This window comes from Martes martes (assembly GCF_963455335.1).
Source record: "Martes martes genome assembly, chromosome: 13".
In the NCBI taxonomy this organism is placed as follows: domain Eukaryota; kingdom Metazoa; phylum Chordata; class Mammalia; order Carnivora; family Mustelidae; genus Martes; species Martes martes.
The window spans coordinates 87,081,049-87,099,382 of NC_137901.1; the positions used below are offsets into that span (position 1 = coordinate 87,081,049).

The following is an 18,334-nucleotide window of genomic DNA, read 5'->3' on the forward strand; positions in this document are numbered from 1 at the left end:
AAACAAGAACAATTCAATTTGAGCAACATTCAAAAGAACAATCACTTCACCCCTTCCTCGACACCATCTCCGCTTCGAGGGTGAGCCCGACAGAAGTCCAAACAGAAGGCTCTCCGAGCGCCGAGCAACACTCGAGTTCTGCGGAGTCCCCGTCACGGACTGCTTCTGAAGGTGGTGAGGGCCTAAACACGAGTCCACTTCTGGTTAGTATCATAACTTTTTATTGGACATCTACAAGATTGTGGTATCTTGTAGCTTTTGACCAGGTTTATACAATCTCAATTTTTCAATAGTGCAACCTGTGCAAGCAAAAAAAAGGGGGGGGGAAACAAAAGGAAACAAAAAAACCAATTGTCCCCTCACTTGTTTTTATAAACATCTATTATAGGCGAAACAAAACTCACCCATATTGTAGATAAGTATCTATTCACATTTGTACATCACCATTTTTAACAGCTTGAGATAAACTCTACAATGTCTTACAACACATTAAACAATATTCACGTTACTGGGTAACAACAATAACAACAAGAAATAAACATACAGCAGAAGCCTCAAGTGTCTCCTCATTGTCTAGTTTACAGCTCAAGTACGGTTTCCTTTTTTATGAGTGACAAATTAAGATAATGAAGTAACAAAAAAGATTGTTTGCAAGAAGGAAGCCAATTTGTATTTCTTTCTAAAACTATCTTTAAGTTAAGGAAAATGTAATTTTAAGAAAAGCAGGCTTGTAGCCATTTTTGCAGCACACATTAGGAATACTATTAATACATTAAAATTAACTTTTTAAGAGTTTTACCACAAAAAAATGTATGTACTCATTACCTTGACCAGAAACCTGGGGCAGGGAGAATGGGGATGGGGATGAGATTTGCAGGGTAAGAAGCAATACCCAGGTATAAACACTATAAAAATGCAATAACCAATGCTGTACATCTACAAACGTTTCTCTCCGTTACTTGACTTGTTTTAGTCTTGTTTACGCATGCTTTCAAAGACATGCACTGTCAGAACAAAAACTAGAAAAGAACCTGAATGCATGATATGCAACCTTTCATTTCATGCTTTAATAAACCTATTGTTTAATAAGTTGGAAAAAGAAACCAATATATATTTTCTATATTTATAGACTCAAAACACATGCATCCGGGGAGAACTCCCACAGCAGTTGCATGGATGTACTGCGTTAACCCTGAGCACTGTGTAACATAAAAGTAAAGCCAGTTTGGGAAGTTCCAAGCATTTTTAAACCAATTGTGGTTTGTAGCCTTTAACAAACTCACAAACAAACAGACACACACGCACGCGCACATATCCCTCTGCTCACCCAAAGTAAAAGCATATGGGAAGTACCATGGGAAAAGCAAAGGAAAGACATATGTACCCCCATCGGCACTGCTGATTTTCAGTTTTGCTATCTATTCCAGGTTTGTCCTTACTCCCAAAAAAATTAACTAGAGAGAGCACAACTGAAAAAAAAATTATAATTCTTTGGAAACTGTCCCTGATTTTTATGCAAATGATATGCTTCAACAGCATTTCAGATACATCCATGTCGAAACCTGTCTGTTCTTACGCGTTGCTCAAGTTGGCGATGCTCTGCGGGTGGCGCTGCTGCCAGAGCTGCTTCTGCTGGACCGCAAGCTGTTGAGACTGGTCTGAAGTTGACAGGAGATTTACAAGTGGAGACACACAATTTGCAGGAATGATCAAACCTGCAATTAGAAACAAGAATTTTGGGAGGGTGCGTCCAAGACAGCCATATATTCCCGCTTTGCAGCACATTCCAAGTGAAGCACACTATTAAGTGTAACGAAGACGACGCCACACAAAAATGAAATAAATACCTAATAACTGAAATGGCCCCTTCAGAAGTAACCTAATTCCTCGGCAGCGTCACCCACAAAGACCTAAGCATCTGCATGTCTGAGCAACACCAACTTGGCGGCGGAACGGAAGGGTCACGTACAGTGCCTCCCGATCTGTCTTCGCAGCCCCACAAATGCACATCAACACAAACTTCTCTGGCAAGTGCTAACGTAGCAGAAAGAGCACAGGACAGTGGTTGCCAGTTCAAAGGCTGGCTGAAGCAGGTTAACTGCCAAGCGGTCACAGTACAGATGTTAGCAAGCGGGGGAAAGTAGATGTCCTGGCAAAGGAACTTGAACTCCTCTCATCTGGGAACAGGGCTCGATGTGTCACAGAAGCTGGTGCGTGTACACAGCTGTGTGTGCGCACACAAGCACCTTTTGAGAAAATGAAAAGCCAGGCTTCTGACCTTTAAATGTTGGCAACTAATTCAAATGCAAACTTGCAACAACTGAAAATATCTGAGGGTCAAAAAAATTTTCATGGACTACCTCTGGCCCACAGACTGCCAATCTGCAACCCGAGATAAAAAAGGAAGGCTGTGGCAAATGAAACAAACGTGGAGGGACAGGGAAAGTTCCCTGCAAAGCCTGTGAGTGAGCAGTAGGTGCAGCTGGCCTGCTCTGCCCATACTCTCTGCACAGCTCCAGGCCGGCCTCTGTGCACAGCAACATTCCTTTCAGTCTCGATGTGGACTCAGTGAACGTCAAACAGCAGACTTCCAGGACTCCTTGGCAAGAGGCGGGCTTAGTCTTTACACAAGAAAGGCTGCGCAGATGGCAACGATGAGGAAGGGGAGCAGGAACAGCTGAGAGCAGCGTAAGGTAAATGACCATAGCATAACTTCAGCCAGAATCAACAATGACCATTCGAAGGCTTAACTTCCGTTCAGCCTTTTAAGAACATATAAATCAAGCTCTATTCCACTACCAGAATAGATACTGAGATTTTTAAAATGTAAGAATCAAAAATTTTTTTAAAAGGCTCTGATTTTTTCCAATAACTCAACCCCCCAAAATCAGACTCACCTACAATACGTTGTCCATCCTCTGTTCTTAGCCGAACTATCTGCATCTTCACATTTGTGCCACTGACAGACGCTAGAACACCCTCAACTTTTGTCCAGACACTCAGAACGGAGCCACATAATACGTAATACGTGCGGCAGCGAAGACCTATTTCACAAACTAATCCCAAGCTGGCTTTTTTGCAGTTGCCACGCCTAGGACAGATAGGGGGGAAAATATATATGTATACACATACATACACACACACACACACACACACACACACACACACACACACGTGTCTCACAAAGTCTACCTAGGTTTCAACTGGACAATGTCCTGGCACAATTTGCCCTTCTTTACTGACAGTTTCTTAGATTACATCCTTTAACATACTGGATCATCCTTTCCAATTTAAGGTATTACTGCCAATTTTTTAAGTTTCTAAGATTTATTTTAGAAAATAAAATTTCTGGGGCCTGACTCCCTGTAAAAGGGTTAACTTACTGATTCAATATCCATTTAAAAAGTCTGTCATTTTAACATCCATCAGTTTACTATATTAATGTTAGCTTATCAAATAATTCTGCGTTGCCTCTAAAAATTATTAAACCAATATATTCTAAATCATGAACTGGGAAAGGCCTCAGCAAACCAAAATAATAAAATTTTTTAAATACTGTAAAAAAGGAAGACATGGTTTATGGTTAAAATTATTTAGACAATTCATCGATAAAATCATCTTTCAAATAATAATTCAAGAAAACACACAGTATTGGGCACTTTTCTTGCTAATACTCAAAGCAAATGTTTTAGAGAGAACTTCTGTAAGTTAACTTTAAAAATATTTTATCTTGAGGGGCGCCTCGGTGGCTCAGTGGGTTAAAGCCTCTGCCTTCGGCTCAGGTCATGATCCCAGGGTCCTGGGATCGAGCCCCACATCGGGCTCTCTGCTCAGCAGGAAGCCTGTTTCCTCCTCTCTCTCTGCCTGCCTCTCTGCCTACTTGTGATCTCTCTCTGTCAAATAAATAAATAAAATCTTTAAAAAAAAAAAAAAAAAAAAAAAAAAAAAAAAAAAAAAAAAAAGAGTTTAAAAATATTTTATCTTGAGAACTTTTTCTAATTTCCAAAAGCTCTCAAAATGAAAAATTTGCTCTCAAAATGAAAAAAAAAAAACACTGCTCCTATCAAATTTACCTACCTACATGTGTCTAAAAAGCACCTAGCTAAAATTCATCTACATCCTATATTCCTTTTCATAAAGTTGGCTGGACACCCAACTGACTGTTATATGGGTAAGAAAACATTGAGACCTATGATCTGTAATGTATTAAAATATCCCATACAAGACCCTGAAATGAACACTGTTAAGAGGCATTTATTACATTGTGACTTGAAAGAATAGCCCTCGAGCCAACCTAGTAGCACAGCAGGATCAGTTCCCAGGCTCAACAACACATTTTCTGGTGCTGTCAGCAACTCTTAGTTTCCTACAAGTTCCCTAGCCTTAAAAATGAAACTGATCTGGGACACCAGTAAAGCTTTTTTAAAAAAAGAAAGGGGGAAAAAAAATAAAGGAAGGCAAGGAAGAAGAACAGGAGGGAGAAAAAGTAAGTCTCAGCAAGAAGAATGACAGTCAAGTCCGTATGGCCCGACGACGGTCAGAAGTTACAAGCGTTAGTGAAGAGCAGAGGGGACACCCAGTATGCGTGGTCCGCAGACATTTCTGATAGAAGGAATGACACCTAACAATAATCTTCTCGTGGACTTAGACAGCTAGAGAGTGAAGGTGTTTTTAAATTAAATCTTGAATACATTTTGGATAATATGGTGAGAAACATGAAAATACTAACCAATAGGCATGAGTACAAGTATCTGCAGATGAATTATACTGATCTAACCAGTGGATCAGGGCATCATCTGAGACTACCTGTGAAAATAAGACGAAAATTCCATTGAAACAGTATTGTTTTAAACAACCTGGTCGCCTTCTTATGGTCTCTTAAGCCAACACACATCTCAGTATGGACAATCTGGCCCTTGCTACTGGCTGCATTTGCGTGCCACTCAAGAAGTCCTGCCATTAGGGACTTCCTATGTAATAAATGTTTCAAACAGCTGGTTTAATCACAATTGTTTACAAGTGAAACTGGCCAGGAAAAACAGTAATGTAAGGTAATACTAAAAATTTAACAGTAATGTTAGGAAAAAACGTTGTCATTCACTGTTTTTCTATAAATCTCTGCAAAATATAAATATGGCGGTTCTAATTTCTGTAGTTAGCACTGGAAGTTTCCTTTTTTGACAACACAAGCTGTTTCAAATAATCATTTTACAATTTTCTTAATGGTTGATAACATTAAGATTGGGATGTTAAATGTAGTAACACTTGACAACATGTTTTCTGAAGACAATTTTCCAATAATCAAATAGGAAAAATTGACAAAACCACCTTAAATACAGACATATAGCTCTCCTAAACAGTTTCAACATGTTATAAAACAAGTACTCATAAATAGTATAAGGTGTACAAATGAAAAAATACCTTCTTATATTTCTTTTTTAGGTCAGCATAAATTTCTAATTTGAGCTGTTTCCCAGTATTTGGTCTATAAACTAAGAAAAGCTTCTTTTTAGGGTTCACTTCTTTAACTAAGATGGCAGTTTTCTTGTTGTTCCTTATCTATTAAAAAAAAAAAGCGAGAAAGTGTAAGGATTCGTGCTGCACAGTTGAAGATAAACTTGTTTGCACCATCACATTAGCTAATCAATCCTCTGAAAGACCAATGCTGAGTAAGCACATGGGTCGGTAACTGTGGACAAGGATGGCAGCTGCTCATCTACCTGAGTTTCACGAGGCCCCACCCAAATGAACGTTCCTGGGTCCTAAATGTGCGGTATGCTGAACACATACGTTGAGGGCCAAGATACTCCTTAGAAGATTGTTTTGAATAAAGCTTTTACCACTAGTGTCCAGTGGAGATTAACTGTGCTTATTCTAGTCCATGTTCTTGCCTCAGACATCCATGAGGGGGGAGTCTAGGTAGTGGGGCAGGGTCTTTGGAGGAAAATCCTTTTACCTCTAACTCTATGTTTAAAATTTTTCATAATAAAACATTGTTAAAAAATGTTTCTCTCGGGATGCCTGGGTGGCTCAGTCGGTTAAGCATCTGCCTTCAGCTCAGGTCAGGATTCTAGGGTCCTGGGATCGAGTCCCACATCAGGCTCCCTGCTAGGTGGGGAGCCTGCCTCTCCCTCTACCTTCCGCTTTCTCTGCTTGTGTCCTTTCTTGCTCTGACAAATAAATAAATAAATATCTTTAAAAAATAATAATAAATATTCCTCTCCTTGAAGTACAATGAAACATAACCTCCAAGATGATTTCGATCACCCATGGTTCCCTGCACTCATCTACTAACCCATCACGGCTGTTTCTCCCCATCGTTGCCATTAAGAGTGAAGTGAGATGTCACATGATTTGTAAACAGTAAAGCTATGACAGAAAAAAGCCAAAATGTTGAGCAAATAATACATAAATATGTACGTAGAAGTGGAAGAAATGGATGCATCAGACAAATGATGGAAGTTACATATATTTTTAAATTTTTTTAAAAAGATTTTATTTATTTATTTGACAGACAGAGATTACAAGTAGGCAGAGAGGCAGGCAGTGAGAGAGGAGGAAGGAGGCTCCCTGCTGAGCAGAGAGCCCGATGCGGGGCTCGATCCCAGGACCCTGGGATCATGACCTGAGCCGAAGGCAGAGGCCTTAACCCACTGAGCCACCCAGGCGCCCCTATATTTTTAATTTTTTAGAAGAGTTGGACTTATGGCAGAAATGCTAAGAGGAAGGAGTTATTAAAAGGCCCATTAAATTAAAGGAAAATTAACATTAGAAAATCCGTATCTCCTCTAAGAATGGCAAACAATTTCCAAGCAATAATCTCTGGAGCAAAACTGAAGGAAAAAGAAAAGTTTTAAAGTAAAGATACTTTGCCAGCTCTTCTACAAAACAAATTGCTCACTGAGCTGTTTTTTATATAAGGATAATTCTTGGGGTGCCTGGGTGGCTCAGTCACTAACCATCTGCCTACAGCTCAGGTCATGATCTCAGGGTCCTGCGATTGAGTCACATGTTGGGCTCCATGCTCAGTGGGAAGCCTGATTCTCCCACTCACCCTGCTTGTGCTCCCTCTCCCGCTCTCTGTCAAATAAATAAGTATCTTAAAAAAAAAAAGTAATTCTTACACTGATAAAAGAAAAAAACAGTATTCTACTTTTCTCTTCATGGATATTAAAGATCCTTTACTGTTTACTTGTTCAAATGATTTGAAACATTATATAATTACTACAAAGTCTATATAACAATGGTTAAGGTAAAAATTACATTTTACATGTTTTATCAGTTGATGTGAAACATTCAATAAAATTATACTTAGAGGACCGTGTTTAAAGCATATAAAAGCGCGCTCTGTCTCTACCGCGTCAAATTATTTCATTACAATCACAAAATAAATCATCACACTACAGTGGAAATAAAAGTAATTCTGACTTGGTTTTCCTAATGTTAACATATGGTAAACATCGTAAAGCATGTCTGCTTATTTATTTTTTAAAAATATTTAATTTATTTGACAGAGAGAGAGAGAGATCACAAGTAGGCAGAGAGGCAGGCAGAGAGAGAGGGGGAAGCAGGCTCCCCACTGAGCAGAGAGCTCCATGTGGGGCTCGATCCCAGGACCCTGAAAGCATGACCTGGGCCGAAGGCAGAGGCTTAACCCACCGAGCCACCCAGGCGTCCCGCATGTCTGCTTACTTTTGTGGAGTTTCAAACACCTGCACCTTCCTAGATCGATGCCCCTTCTAAGGCTGCCTCTCCTCACATCCAATCACCTGCTGCCATGCAGGAAGTAACAAAGGACCAGTATCACCACACCCTTCCACTCAAAGGAAGATGTGGATCAGCACTACCTCAAAATCTACCAGTGTGTAAATTCTGGCATCAGTTTGGAATGAAAAGCCAAAAACCAAGACCCTAATCTGCACCTATCAAAATCCCATCTAAGGGAGAAATCTGAATAAAATAAAATCTGAATAAAATCCCATCTAAGGGAGAAATCTGAATAAAATAAAATAGAGAAATCCATTACAATTAGTAATAGTGATGTGATGCTGGTTTTGATATCATGTTATAGTTTTGTAAAATGTTACCATTGGTTAAACTGGTGTACAAGGAAGTTCTCTGTATCACTTCTCAAAACCTCATGTGAATCTACAAATATCTCAGTGAGATTTTCTTTTTTTAAAAAGATGTTATTTACTTATTTTAGAGAGAGAGTGCATGCACACGAGCACACAGGAGCTGGGGGAGGGGCCGAGGGGGAGAGAGGGAGAGAATCTCAACCAGACTCTGCACTGAGCGCAAAGCCCGATGGGATTCTATCTCACGACCCTGCGATCATCACCTGAGCTGAAATCAAGAGTGAGACACTCAACCTACAGAGACACCCAGGCGCCCTCAGTAAGATTTTCAAAAACCACTTAATTAGGAGCCAGATTCAGTTTGACAGCTTTGCTCTTGGATCAGGTACCAGTAAAATCAGGTCTGTGACCAGACTGGGCCTGAGGCTAATAAGCTCAAAACAGTGGAAGGAAGGGAGGAACCAAGGAAGGAAGGGTAGGGAAAAGGAAGAAAAAAAAACAGTAAAAAAGAATAGTCAGTAGAAACTACACATAGCCTACAAAACCTAAAGTATTTACTCTCTGACCCTAAAGAAATTTGGGGACACCTGCTCTAGATAGCTTAACTATGGTCTAGCACTGCCTCTGGCATGACCATATGTAGTCTCTTCCACGCAGTTACATCTAGAACCTGGTCCTCATTTACAGTTGGTCTCTCCAAAAATTCGGCAAATAAAAAACAGAATGTGGTACATACATACAACAGAACGTTATTCAGTCACAAAAATGAAGCACTGGGGCACCTGAGTGGCTTAGCCAGTTAAGTGTCTGCCTTCAGCTCAAGTCATGATCTCAGGGTCCTGGGATCTGGCCCTGTATCAGGCTCCCTGCTCAGCATGGAATCTGCTTGAGATTCTCACTCTCTCCACCTGCTCAGGAGCAGGCAGGCACACACATGCGTGCTCTGTGTCTCTCTCAGACAGATAAACCTAAAAACAAACCACCTCAGGAAGTAACACTCCTAATAAACCCTTCTTGAGGATGCTACTACAGGACAGTCTTCAGATAAAATGATCAGAGACAGCAACCTAAGGACTAGTGAGAGGTGAGCATTAAATTTAAATTAATTACCTTTAGAGCTAAGAGCAAGTATTAAAAGAAAAGCATACTATAGAAGTGCCATATGCTGACAATGCAGAAGTAGCACAGCTATGTTTTAATGGAATGGGAGAATGGGGGGAAGCAAAAGCAAAAAAAGCTGATGCTTTTTTCCCAAAATTATTTTCAGGAATATTGGGGTATATTATCTGTAATCTTTTATCATCCCGTGTGCCATGGAGAATAAAGATTATTACTGTAGAAAAAATAAGCACACAGATTAATATCAGAAAATAGATGACATAAAAATTCCACAGTCTTTAACAGGAAAATTCAAGATACTGTACCCTGACTCTGGATGATCATATATCCGCACGCACGTATCTGTGGGTGTGCATGTGTCTACACGTAAATGTATGGGTATGTACACACATACGTATTTACACTTCCCTCGTCCTGAGCTCTACCGCAAATCCTAAGGAATTATTTACACTAATAACTAAGAAGTGAATCTTTCAGATATAAAGCTTACTAGAGGTATACAGAACTAAATATGCAGTCCTTTATGGAGGCTTAGAGGTCACTGCACCATGAAATAAAAAGGTCCGATTAACTAAGAATATGTAATAATTCAAAACGTCTGCAGAAGGACAAACTCAGTTACAATGAAAAATGATCAAAACAGGGAAAAGCGAAAAACAATCAGAAAGCCGCCACAAAGGGGATAGATAACTGCAGTGCTGGCAGCTACAACGCAGTACGTATCTGAACAGTTAACATGGCAAGGACATGAGTCTTACTTGCAATGACAAGTAAAAGCCATCATCTGGTCCTGTCAGCTCAGCCCAAATCTTGGTAGCTTCCTCCCAAGACATTCCCCTCTCCACACTAATCTGTAAAAGAAATAATACAACTTAAATTGCACTCACTTCTGTGAGTGCCAATCACAGGAGGTTACACTTGAACGTGCACATTTCCAAACTTACAGTATATAACTCTACATGACCAGAGGTGGAATATCCTGGAGTCAGAAACTTCTTAACATCACTTTTCCTCACTTTTTCATCTCCAGAACCAAGATCTTGAATAAGAAAAAGCAACACGTAAATGGACAAAGAACACTTTATTAGGAATACACAGGACATTTTCAAAATTTCTCCACTTACCTAAAATTCCCATATCATATCTTCCATTTTTTTTGGCATTTTGAACAACTGCTGTAAGTGTGTCTGCAAAATACTGAAATAACGCATTCTGCTGATGCACTTCCATGCCCAAAATTCTATTTAAGAATTTTCCTATGTTGTTATAATCTGCAAGGACAAGATTGTATGAAAGATTTAATACATCTGAATGGCAATTATAATGCCCTTGCCCCTGGTAGTAAAATAAAAAAACAAAACATTTATTCATCTAAGCCTAGACCAAGTCTCACTTCCTGCTCCATGGTCTTACCTCACACCCACAACCTTGCACGGCTCTAAGAGATCTATAATTTGACCATTTCTACCTTTAGCAATCAGCACGACCACATACATGCTCCAAAGATGGTTGTCTTACTCAATTTGTGCATCATCAAACTTCACTTACTGAAAATATGAACACAATTTAGCACATGAGAATGTTTGTTCTCCAACATGAAATCCTGGCTTGTTAAAAGTTCTAAGTGCCGTTAAGTCTGTGAGCTCAACAGCACGGTCTTCAGTATTTTTTAAAAGCTTCACAGCTGATCATATATGCAAGCTGGGTTGAGAACTGCTACTTTGCAGAGAGAATAAAGGTTTAATCTCTTTTGAATAACCACAGTAGCAAAAACCACTGAGAGTGCTTTATGAGCACTCCAGAAGGAGGGACTGAGAACTACAAACTTGAAGCCTCCCCTTCAAGTTGAAAAAGGCATAAAGAAAATGGTCTGTAATGATAGAGCAATAGTTCTGTTTTATGTCTATATACAAAACTCATACTCTTACCTTTATCTAGAGTAAGAATACCCGAACGATCTTCTACATTTATCAGGCCAACTCCTATTAATCCTTGTCGAACATCTGTCAGAAAATTAAAAAACCTTATAACCCAAGTGACTCAGTGATCTGTTACTCGACTAATCAAACTAGATCAAGTTCTTTTTTCAGATGCTTAACTGACAGAGCCGCTCAGGCCCCCTAAACGAGACCACAAATTCTAGCATTAAAACACAGCCTAAGGGGATGCCTGGGTGGCTCAGTTGGTTAAGCAGCTGCCTTCGGCTCAGGTCATGATCCCAGCGTCCTGCGATAGAGTCCCACATCAGGCTCCTTGCTTGGCAGGGAGCCTGCTTCTCCCTCTGCCTCTGCCTGCCATTCTGTTTGCCTGTGCTTACTCTCGCTTCTCTCTCTCTGACAAATAAATAAATAAATAAACAAACAAAACAAAACACAAAAACACAGCCTAAGGTATTTTTCATAGTTCCTATTAGCTGAATTAAATGGAACACACAGTCCCCAAAGGTCTTTTAGGCACTCCAAAATCCTACAGTACTCAAACTTCACACTATATTATCTCATTAAAAGATCTCATCTCTCTCTCTCTTTTTAAAGATTTTATTTATTTATTTGACAGACAGAGACAGCCAGAGAGGGAACACAAGCAGTGGGTGTGGAGAGGGGAAAGCAGGCTTCCCACTGAGTAGGAGCCTAGTGTCCGGCTCGACCCCAGGACCCTGGGATCATGACCTGAGCTGAAGGCAGACGCTTAATGACTGAGCCACCCAGGCGCCCCCAAAAGATCTCATCTTTCTTTTTTTTTTTTTTTTAAATATATTTATTTGACAGAGAGAGATCACAAGCAGGCAGAAAGGCAGGCAGAGAGAGAAGGGGAAGCAGGCTCCCTCCTGAGCAGAGAGCCCGATGCGGGGCTCGATCCCAAGACCCTGAGATCATGACCCGAGCCGAAGGCAGAGGCCCAACACACTGAGCCACCCAGGCGCCCCAGATCTCATCTTTCTAATAGCAGTCTTTGGCTGTAGAAATCTTCGGTTATACACTTGTCATCTACAGAACACAAACAATTTTGAACACACAGACTAGCTGATTAAATAATTGTGTAAATAAGCTATTAATCTTGTCTTCCTCCCACATATTATCAGCACTGACAAGCTGCTGCAAAAGATAAGCAATATGTGTAACAGTTAACATGTTCTGAATTATGTTACTAAGAAGACAGTCTACGGGTTTCTTTAATACTGATGTTCAGGTTCCAACCCAGACTTACAGAATAAGGGCGTTAAGAGAACAGGGTCAACAGGAAGCATTGTCATATCCTATTTACACATTTAATAAATCAGCTAGTACTCTGCTACATGCATAAAACTGTTTAGATTCTGCAGGTGACAACTGTGTAACCCAAAATCCTCCTTTTAGAAACTAGTCTTATGGGGGAAAATCTATATAGGATAGCCGTATAACTTCAGCACTGTTTGTGATGGTGCAAAAAATTGAAAACCACTTGAATACCAATAAGGGAATGATACTAAAAAAAAAAAATAAAAAACCCACAGACAAAAAAACCTGTTGTATAAGCCAGCTGCAGAGTATTATGCAACTGTTAAAAAAAAATCTGGGCGCCTGGGTGGCTCAGTGGGTTAAGCCTCTGTGTTCAGCTCAGGTCACAATCCCAAAGTTATGGGAAGGAGAGCAAAGAGAATGGAAGAAAAAGGAAAAAAAAGTCTATTGTTTATTTGCTTTGTTAATATGCCATCAGTGATAAATCCCCTTGACAGTATATCAATATGGCTTGTACCAATACTAAATACTGGTTTCCAATTGGGAAGGACTTTCTAGTGAAAAGTTCTAACTCTACAATGATGATATTTCAAATATCCTACATCTACATATTTTCCAAAATATTTTCATAGCTTCCTGAATCAAAAATCAAAACCATCTAGGGGCGCCTGGGTGGCTCAGTGGATTAAAGCCTCTGCCTTCGGCTCAGGTCATGATCACAGGGTCCTGGGATCGAGCCCCGCATCAGGCTCTCTGCTTGGCAGGGAGTCCGCTTCCTCCTCTCTCTCTCTGCCTGCCTCTCTGCCTACTTGTGATCTCTGTCTGTCAAATAAATAAATAAAATCTTTAAAAAAAAAATCAAAACCATCTAGACTACTTATATTTATGGGCAAAATATATTCTACCAATTACAGAGATAAATCAAAGAGTTTCTATAGCATTATGCTGGACTTTTCTTTAATACATAGATGTCCAAAAACATATAAGTGTAAAGAGAACATTCTATGAACCATATACACGTATCCATCACACAGTTTTAACTATGAATACACAGCCAATATTTTTCTATCTACACCCTATGCCAACCTCCACAGATTATTTACCAACATACTTTAAAATTAAATTTAAAAGCTGCCTGGCATAGTAGCTTTAAATTAATTTAACAAAACCACTTTCTTCTACTAATCTAGTATTAACATCCAATAAACTGTCAAGAGCACAAAATACTTGGAGTGAATGAAAGTTAATGATCTGATTATAAGAGGCTAACTTAGGTGTCTATTAATCTTTAATTTCTGAATTTTTATATAGTTTATGTCCAAAGAGATTGAAAACAGCAGCACATGTCACAAAAGGTTTTAGGGCCTACTTAGTACTCATTTTCCTCTTATGATTACTTTTAAAAGTTACCTTTAAAGAATTCTCCAGGGTAGTCTGGAGGTGGTGATACCATAGGAGAATCTAGGTTGACAATGGATTTCATGACAATTTCTAAAGCATTTCTTCCATACTGCAATAAGAAAACAAACAAATTTAACCAGTTACAGCATTTGGATACATTTTAATCACATGACCAACTGAACATGATAAAAACTATTATGGTAGCAAAGGTTCAAAACGAGTAGGACTCAATTATCTTTTTATATAAATGTTATATACTAAACTGCTCACACCTATGCACACGACAGACGTCAAGTAATTTCGTTTCCGGAAATTCACACTTGATTCATTCAGAAGTATTCATTATATTCCTATTTTTCTAACAGGAATGAAAACAGAATTCTACTGCAGAGCTGATCATCAAAGATGTGGTAAGTGAAAATTTTATAGGACGTTATCATTTTACAATGAAACCATAAGGGACAGTTTTAACTTTTAAACAGTAACCACTTTCCCTTTTTGTTCACCACAGATACACCCACTACCACAAAATCTCAGACATAATGAAAGCTGAAATGTACCTTATTATCAAAATTGAACCTGCTCAGATCTCTAGATTCTGTTGCTCTTCTGTCACCATGTGTAAGTGCTCCCTATCAAGACATAAAATTTCCAATCAAGGCACGGAAGACAGGCTGTATTCACCATCTTTTACACACAACCACACAACCCAAGAACTTACCAAGCTCTCAAGTCTTTTAGCAACAATAGAAGCAAATCTTTGTTCCCCTGCCAATTCAGAAATCAGAAACACATACTCAGGAGCAGTAACTTGGTTTGATCTATGAGTTCGTCCTGTAACGACATTAAAAATACTGTGTTCACTAGATACAGAGTATTCTGAGATCTATTCCTAGCATTTTAATACTAAGCTGGTATTCAGAAACCATTACAAGGAAAAATTAAAGAATATATGGACTCCTGGGTGGCTCAGTTGGTTACAGGTCTGCCTTTGGCTCAGGTCACGATCCCAGGGTCCTGGGATCGAGTCCCGCATTGGGTTCCCTGCTCCAGGGCAGCCGGCTTCTCCCTCTCCCCCTCCTCCCTGCTGATGCTCACTGTCAAATAAGTAAGTAAAATCTTAAAAAAAAAATATATATATATACATACACACACACACACACACACACACGCGCGTATATATGTATAAAACAATATCTATAACTCTCCCAAAGGTACAAAATAAAAAAACTGACTTGAAAAACATCCATATTCAGAATACTCCTCCTTAAAGAACACAAACTGCCACAGAACTGTTCAATGATAAACATATTATTACTTCTGACCCACTTGGGTTAACCACAATGGTGCTGAAGCACAGCTGCTCTGGATTCTTCCCAAAAAACCCCCCAAAAAACAAAAACAAAAACAAAAACAAAAACAAAACCCCAAAAACAAAAAATGATTTGTTAAAAAGATTTTATTTTGGAGAGACAGAGAATGCACACATGGTTGGGGAGGGCAGGCAGAGGAAAAGAGCCTCTCAACTAGACTCCCCGCTGAGTACAGAGCCTGATGCAGGGCTCAATCCCATGAGATGGAAATCAAGACCTGAGCCAAAATCAAGGGTCGGACACTGAACCGACGGAGCTGTCCAGGAGCCCCTAAAACTGTTGGTTTTTTTAAATCATCAGGTCACATCAGGACACAAACATGTAAGACAAGGGAAGAGCAATATGCCTTCAGTAAAGCCACCAAAGGCTAAAAAGGACATGAGGTGGCAGGTGCTCTGACACAGACCACACACATCCTGAAGATCGGTGATGGAGGAAACTCCCGAGGAACACCGTCATGAGATACAATGCCAGAAACACCAAGAAATCTAACACAGATCTTTTACATTTCTGAAAACAGATAAGAAACGGCTTCATGTATTCTATAATTTTAAATGTAATACACAAACAGCTCCAAAATCCACGTGTCATGTTTTAAGATACTGAACATTAAATATAGGTTTTGATATGTAAACATTTCCCCAATGATTCCCAGCTATCTATTAAGTGAAATTCACTGTAGGAACTTACCAAATTGCTGAATTGCTCTATCAGCACTCCAGGGTAATTCCAAAGTCATATGAACTCTTCGCCTTTGATTTTTAGCTCTCCGATCTGCTTGTAACGAAATACCCGAGCTGGCAGCTTCTGAGATAATAGCAATATTCTGTACCAAAAATAAGGGGGGGAAATGATCACCTTTGCACAAAGACAAGTAGGCAAGTGCCCTAAATAAAGTTCTTAGAGTACCAGTGGCCCACCAATACCTATTCTCCCCTTTTCACTAAATTATAACCACCACCTCTCAAGTTTAGGCAAGTACATGGCTGCCCAGAATCATGACATTTCTCACTTTTCCCTGCAGCTAATTGTAGGCATACCCCAGTAGGGTGCAGGTGGTATGAACATTTAAGAAATGTCCTTAAAAGTCAAGGACATGCCCTTCTCTTCATTCGTCCTCTCTGCCAGATGAAAGACAGAGGTATAATGACTGGAAGTGAAATAGGTAACCTGAAAATGGAGCCTCACACGTTAAAGGACAAAGACAGGAGTGGCATTATCTTCAAGGAGCCATAACAGCCCTGGTCCACCTACTCAAACTTAACGCATGGAAGAAATTACCTTCTACCTTCTTTAAGTCAATATGATTTTGGATTTTCTGTCACTTAACAACTAAACCTAATTCCAACTAATATAAGTGTAATGCACATGGGCATAAATTCATAAAACAAAGTATGTAACACAACTGATTAATACCTCTACCTACAATCTTTAGAATGTGTAACATGACGAGCGCCTAGGTGGCTTAGTCAGTTAAGTATCCAAACTCTCGATTTGGACTCAGGTCACAATCTCCAGGTCATGAGAGCAAGCCCAACGCCGGGCTCCACGCTCAGCGGACATTCTCTCTCCATTTCCCCTCCCTCCAGTTCCCATGCACAAACTCTCATTCTCTAAAGTAAAGCAGTTAAAAAAAAAAAAAAAAAGTAACACAAGCTATTGAATATATTTATAAAAGATAAGTTTGGGGGCATCTGGGTGACTCAGTTGGTTAAGTGTCTGTTTATGGATCAGGTCATGATCTCAGGGTCCTGGGACTGAGCCCCAAACCTGACCCCATGCTCAGTGGGGAGTCTGTTTGTCCTTCTCCTTCTCCCTCTCCCCCCTACTCATGCCCTGTCTCCCTCCCAAATAAATAAAAATCTTTAAAAAAAGAATAAAGACAACTTTGATAGTGACAACTATCTTCTCCTTTTTTAGCTGCAGAAAGCCTCATTAACATATAAAGAAAAAAGTGGTAAAGTAGAGATTTTATTCTACCATTTAAATTAAGGAATTAAGGGGGCATCTGGGTGGCTCAGTGGGTTAAGCCTCTGCCTTCGGCTCAGGTCGTGATCCCAGGGTCCTGGGATCGAGCCCCACATCGGGCTCTCTGCTCAGCGGGGAGCCTGCTTCCTCCTCTCTCTCTGCCTGCCTCTCTGCCTACTTGTGATCTCTGTCAAAAAAATAAGTAAATCTTTATTATTTTTTTAAAAAGATTTTATTTATTTATTTGACAGAGAAAGATCACAAGTAGACAGAGAGGCAGGCAGAGAGAAGCAGGCTCTCCGCTGAGCAAAGAGCCCGATGTGGGGCTCGATCCCAGGACCCTGAGATCATGACCAGAGCTGAAGGCAGCGGTTTAACCCACTGAGCCACCCAGGCTCCCCAAATAAGTAAATCTTTAAAAAAATAATAATATTAATAATAAGATAAATTAAGGAATTAAGTTTAAGTGGTATTCCTACCTACTTTTTAGCTATCTCATCAGCAACCGCTTATGGAAATTCCAAGTAGATGATGGGGAAGAACTAGCCTAAGAATCTCAAAATTGACTGAGGTTTACTGATTCAGGTGGCAACCAAGGTGTCTAGAGTGGCGAGGTATGCAAGACAATCTACACATCATTCAGAATGATCATCCCAGTAAGACATGTCACAGCAATTAAGAAAATCAGCAAAACCAAAGGACACTAGTAATCTGAGTACGCTTAAATATAGTTCTAGAGTCAAAATCAGACTGACATTGGAGAGTAGCATTAGATGTTATGCCACTAAAATGACCTAGGAAAATATAGTATTTTAATATTCTGACTAAAAATTTATCTATCTATTTATTTATTTATTTTTAAAAGATTTATTTATTTATTTATTTGATAGACAGAAATCACAAGTAGGCAGAGAGGCAGGCAGAGAGAGATGGGGAAGGCAGGCTCCCCGCCGAGCAGAAAGCCCGACGCGGGGCCCGATCCCAGGACCCTGAAATCATGACCTGAGCTGAAGGCAGAGGCTTCAACCCACTGAGCCACCCCGGCGCCCCTGACTAAAAATTTAAAAAGGTGGGACACCTGGGTGGCTCAGTGGATAAGTGTCTGCCTTTGGCCCAGGTCATGATCCCACGGTCCTGGGATCAAGTTCCACATTGGGCTCCTTGCTCAGCAGACAGC

At 39.9% G+C, this 18,334-nt stretch overlaps 1 protein-coding gene across 1 annotated transcript in view; it reads right to left on the minus strand.

Annotated features, from left to right (window-relative positions):
- Positions 1-200: 200 nt before the first annotated feature.
- Positions 201-18,334, minus strand: part of SBNO1 (strawberry notch homolog 1) — a 55,042-nt gene continuing 36,908 nt past the window's right edge. Inside the window, exons 21-32 of the mRNA XM_080821413.1 lie at positions 15,880-16,015; positions 14,538-14,650; positions 14,377-14,448; positions 13,826-13,925; positions 11,126-11,200; positions 10,322-10,468; positions 10,142-10,236; positions 9,956-10,048; positions 5,422-5,559; positions 4,730-4,806; positions 2,898-3,091; positions 201-1,715 (exon numbers count right to left, since the gene is read on the minus strand). Of these exons, the coding sequence (XP_080677539.1) occupies positions 1,573-1,715; positions 2,898-3,091; positions 4,730-4,806; positions 5,422-5,559; positions 9,956-10,048; positions 10,142-10,236; positions 10,322-10,468; positions 11,126-11,200; positions 13,826-13,925; positions 14,377-14,448; positions 14,538-14,650; positions 15,880-16,015 (1,383 nt within the window). The 3' untranslated portion in view covers positions 201-1,572. The remainder of the gene's footprint in view (positions 1,716-2,897; positions 3,092-4,729; positions 4,807-5,421; positions 5,560-9,955; positions 10,049-10,141; positions 10,237-10,321; positions 10,469-11,125; positions 11,201-13,825; positions 13,926-14,376; positions 14,449-14,537; positions 14,651-15,879; positions 16,016-18,334) is intronic.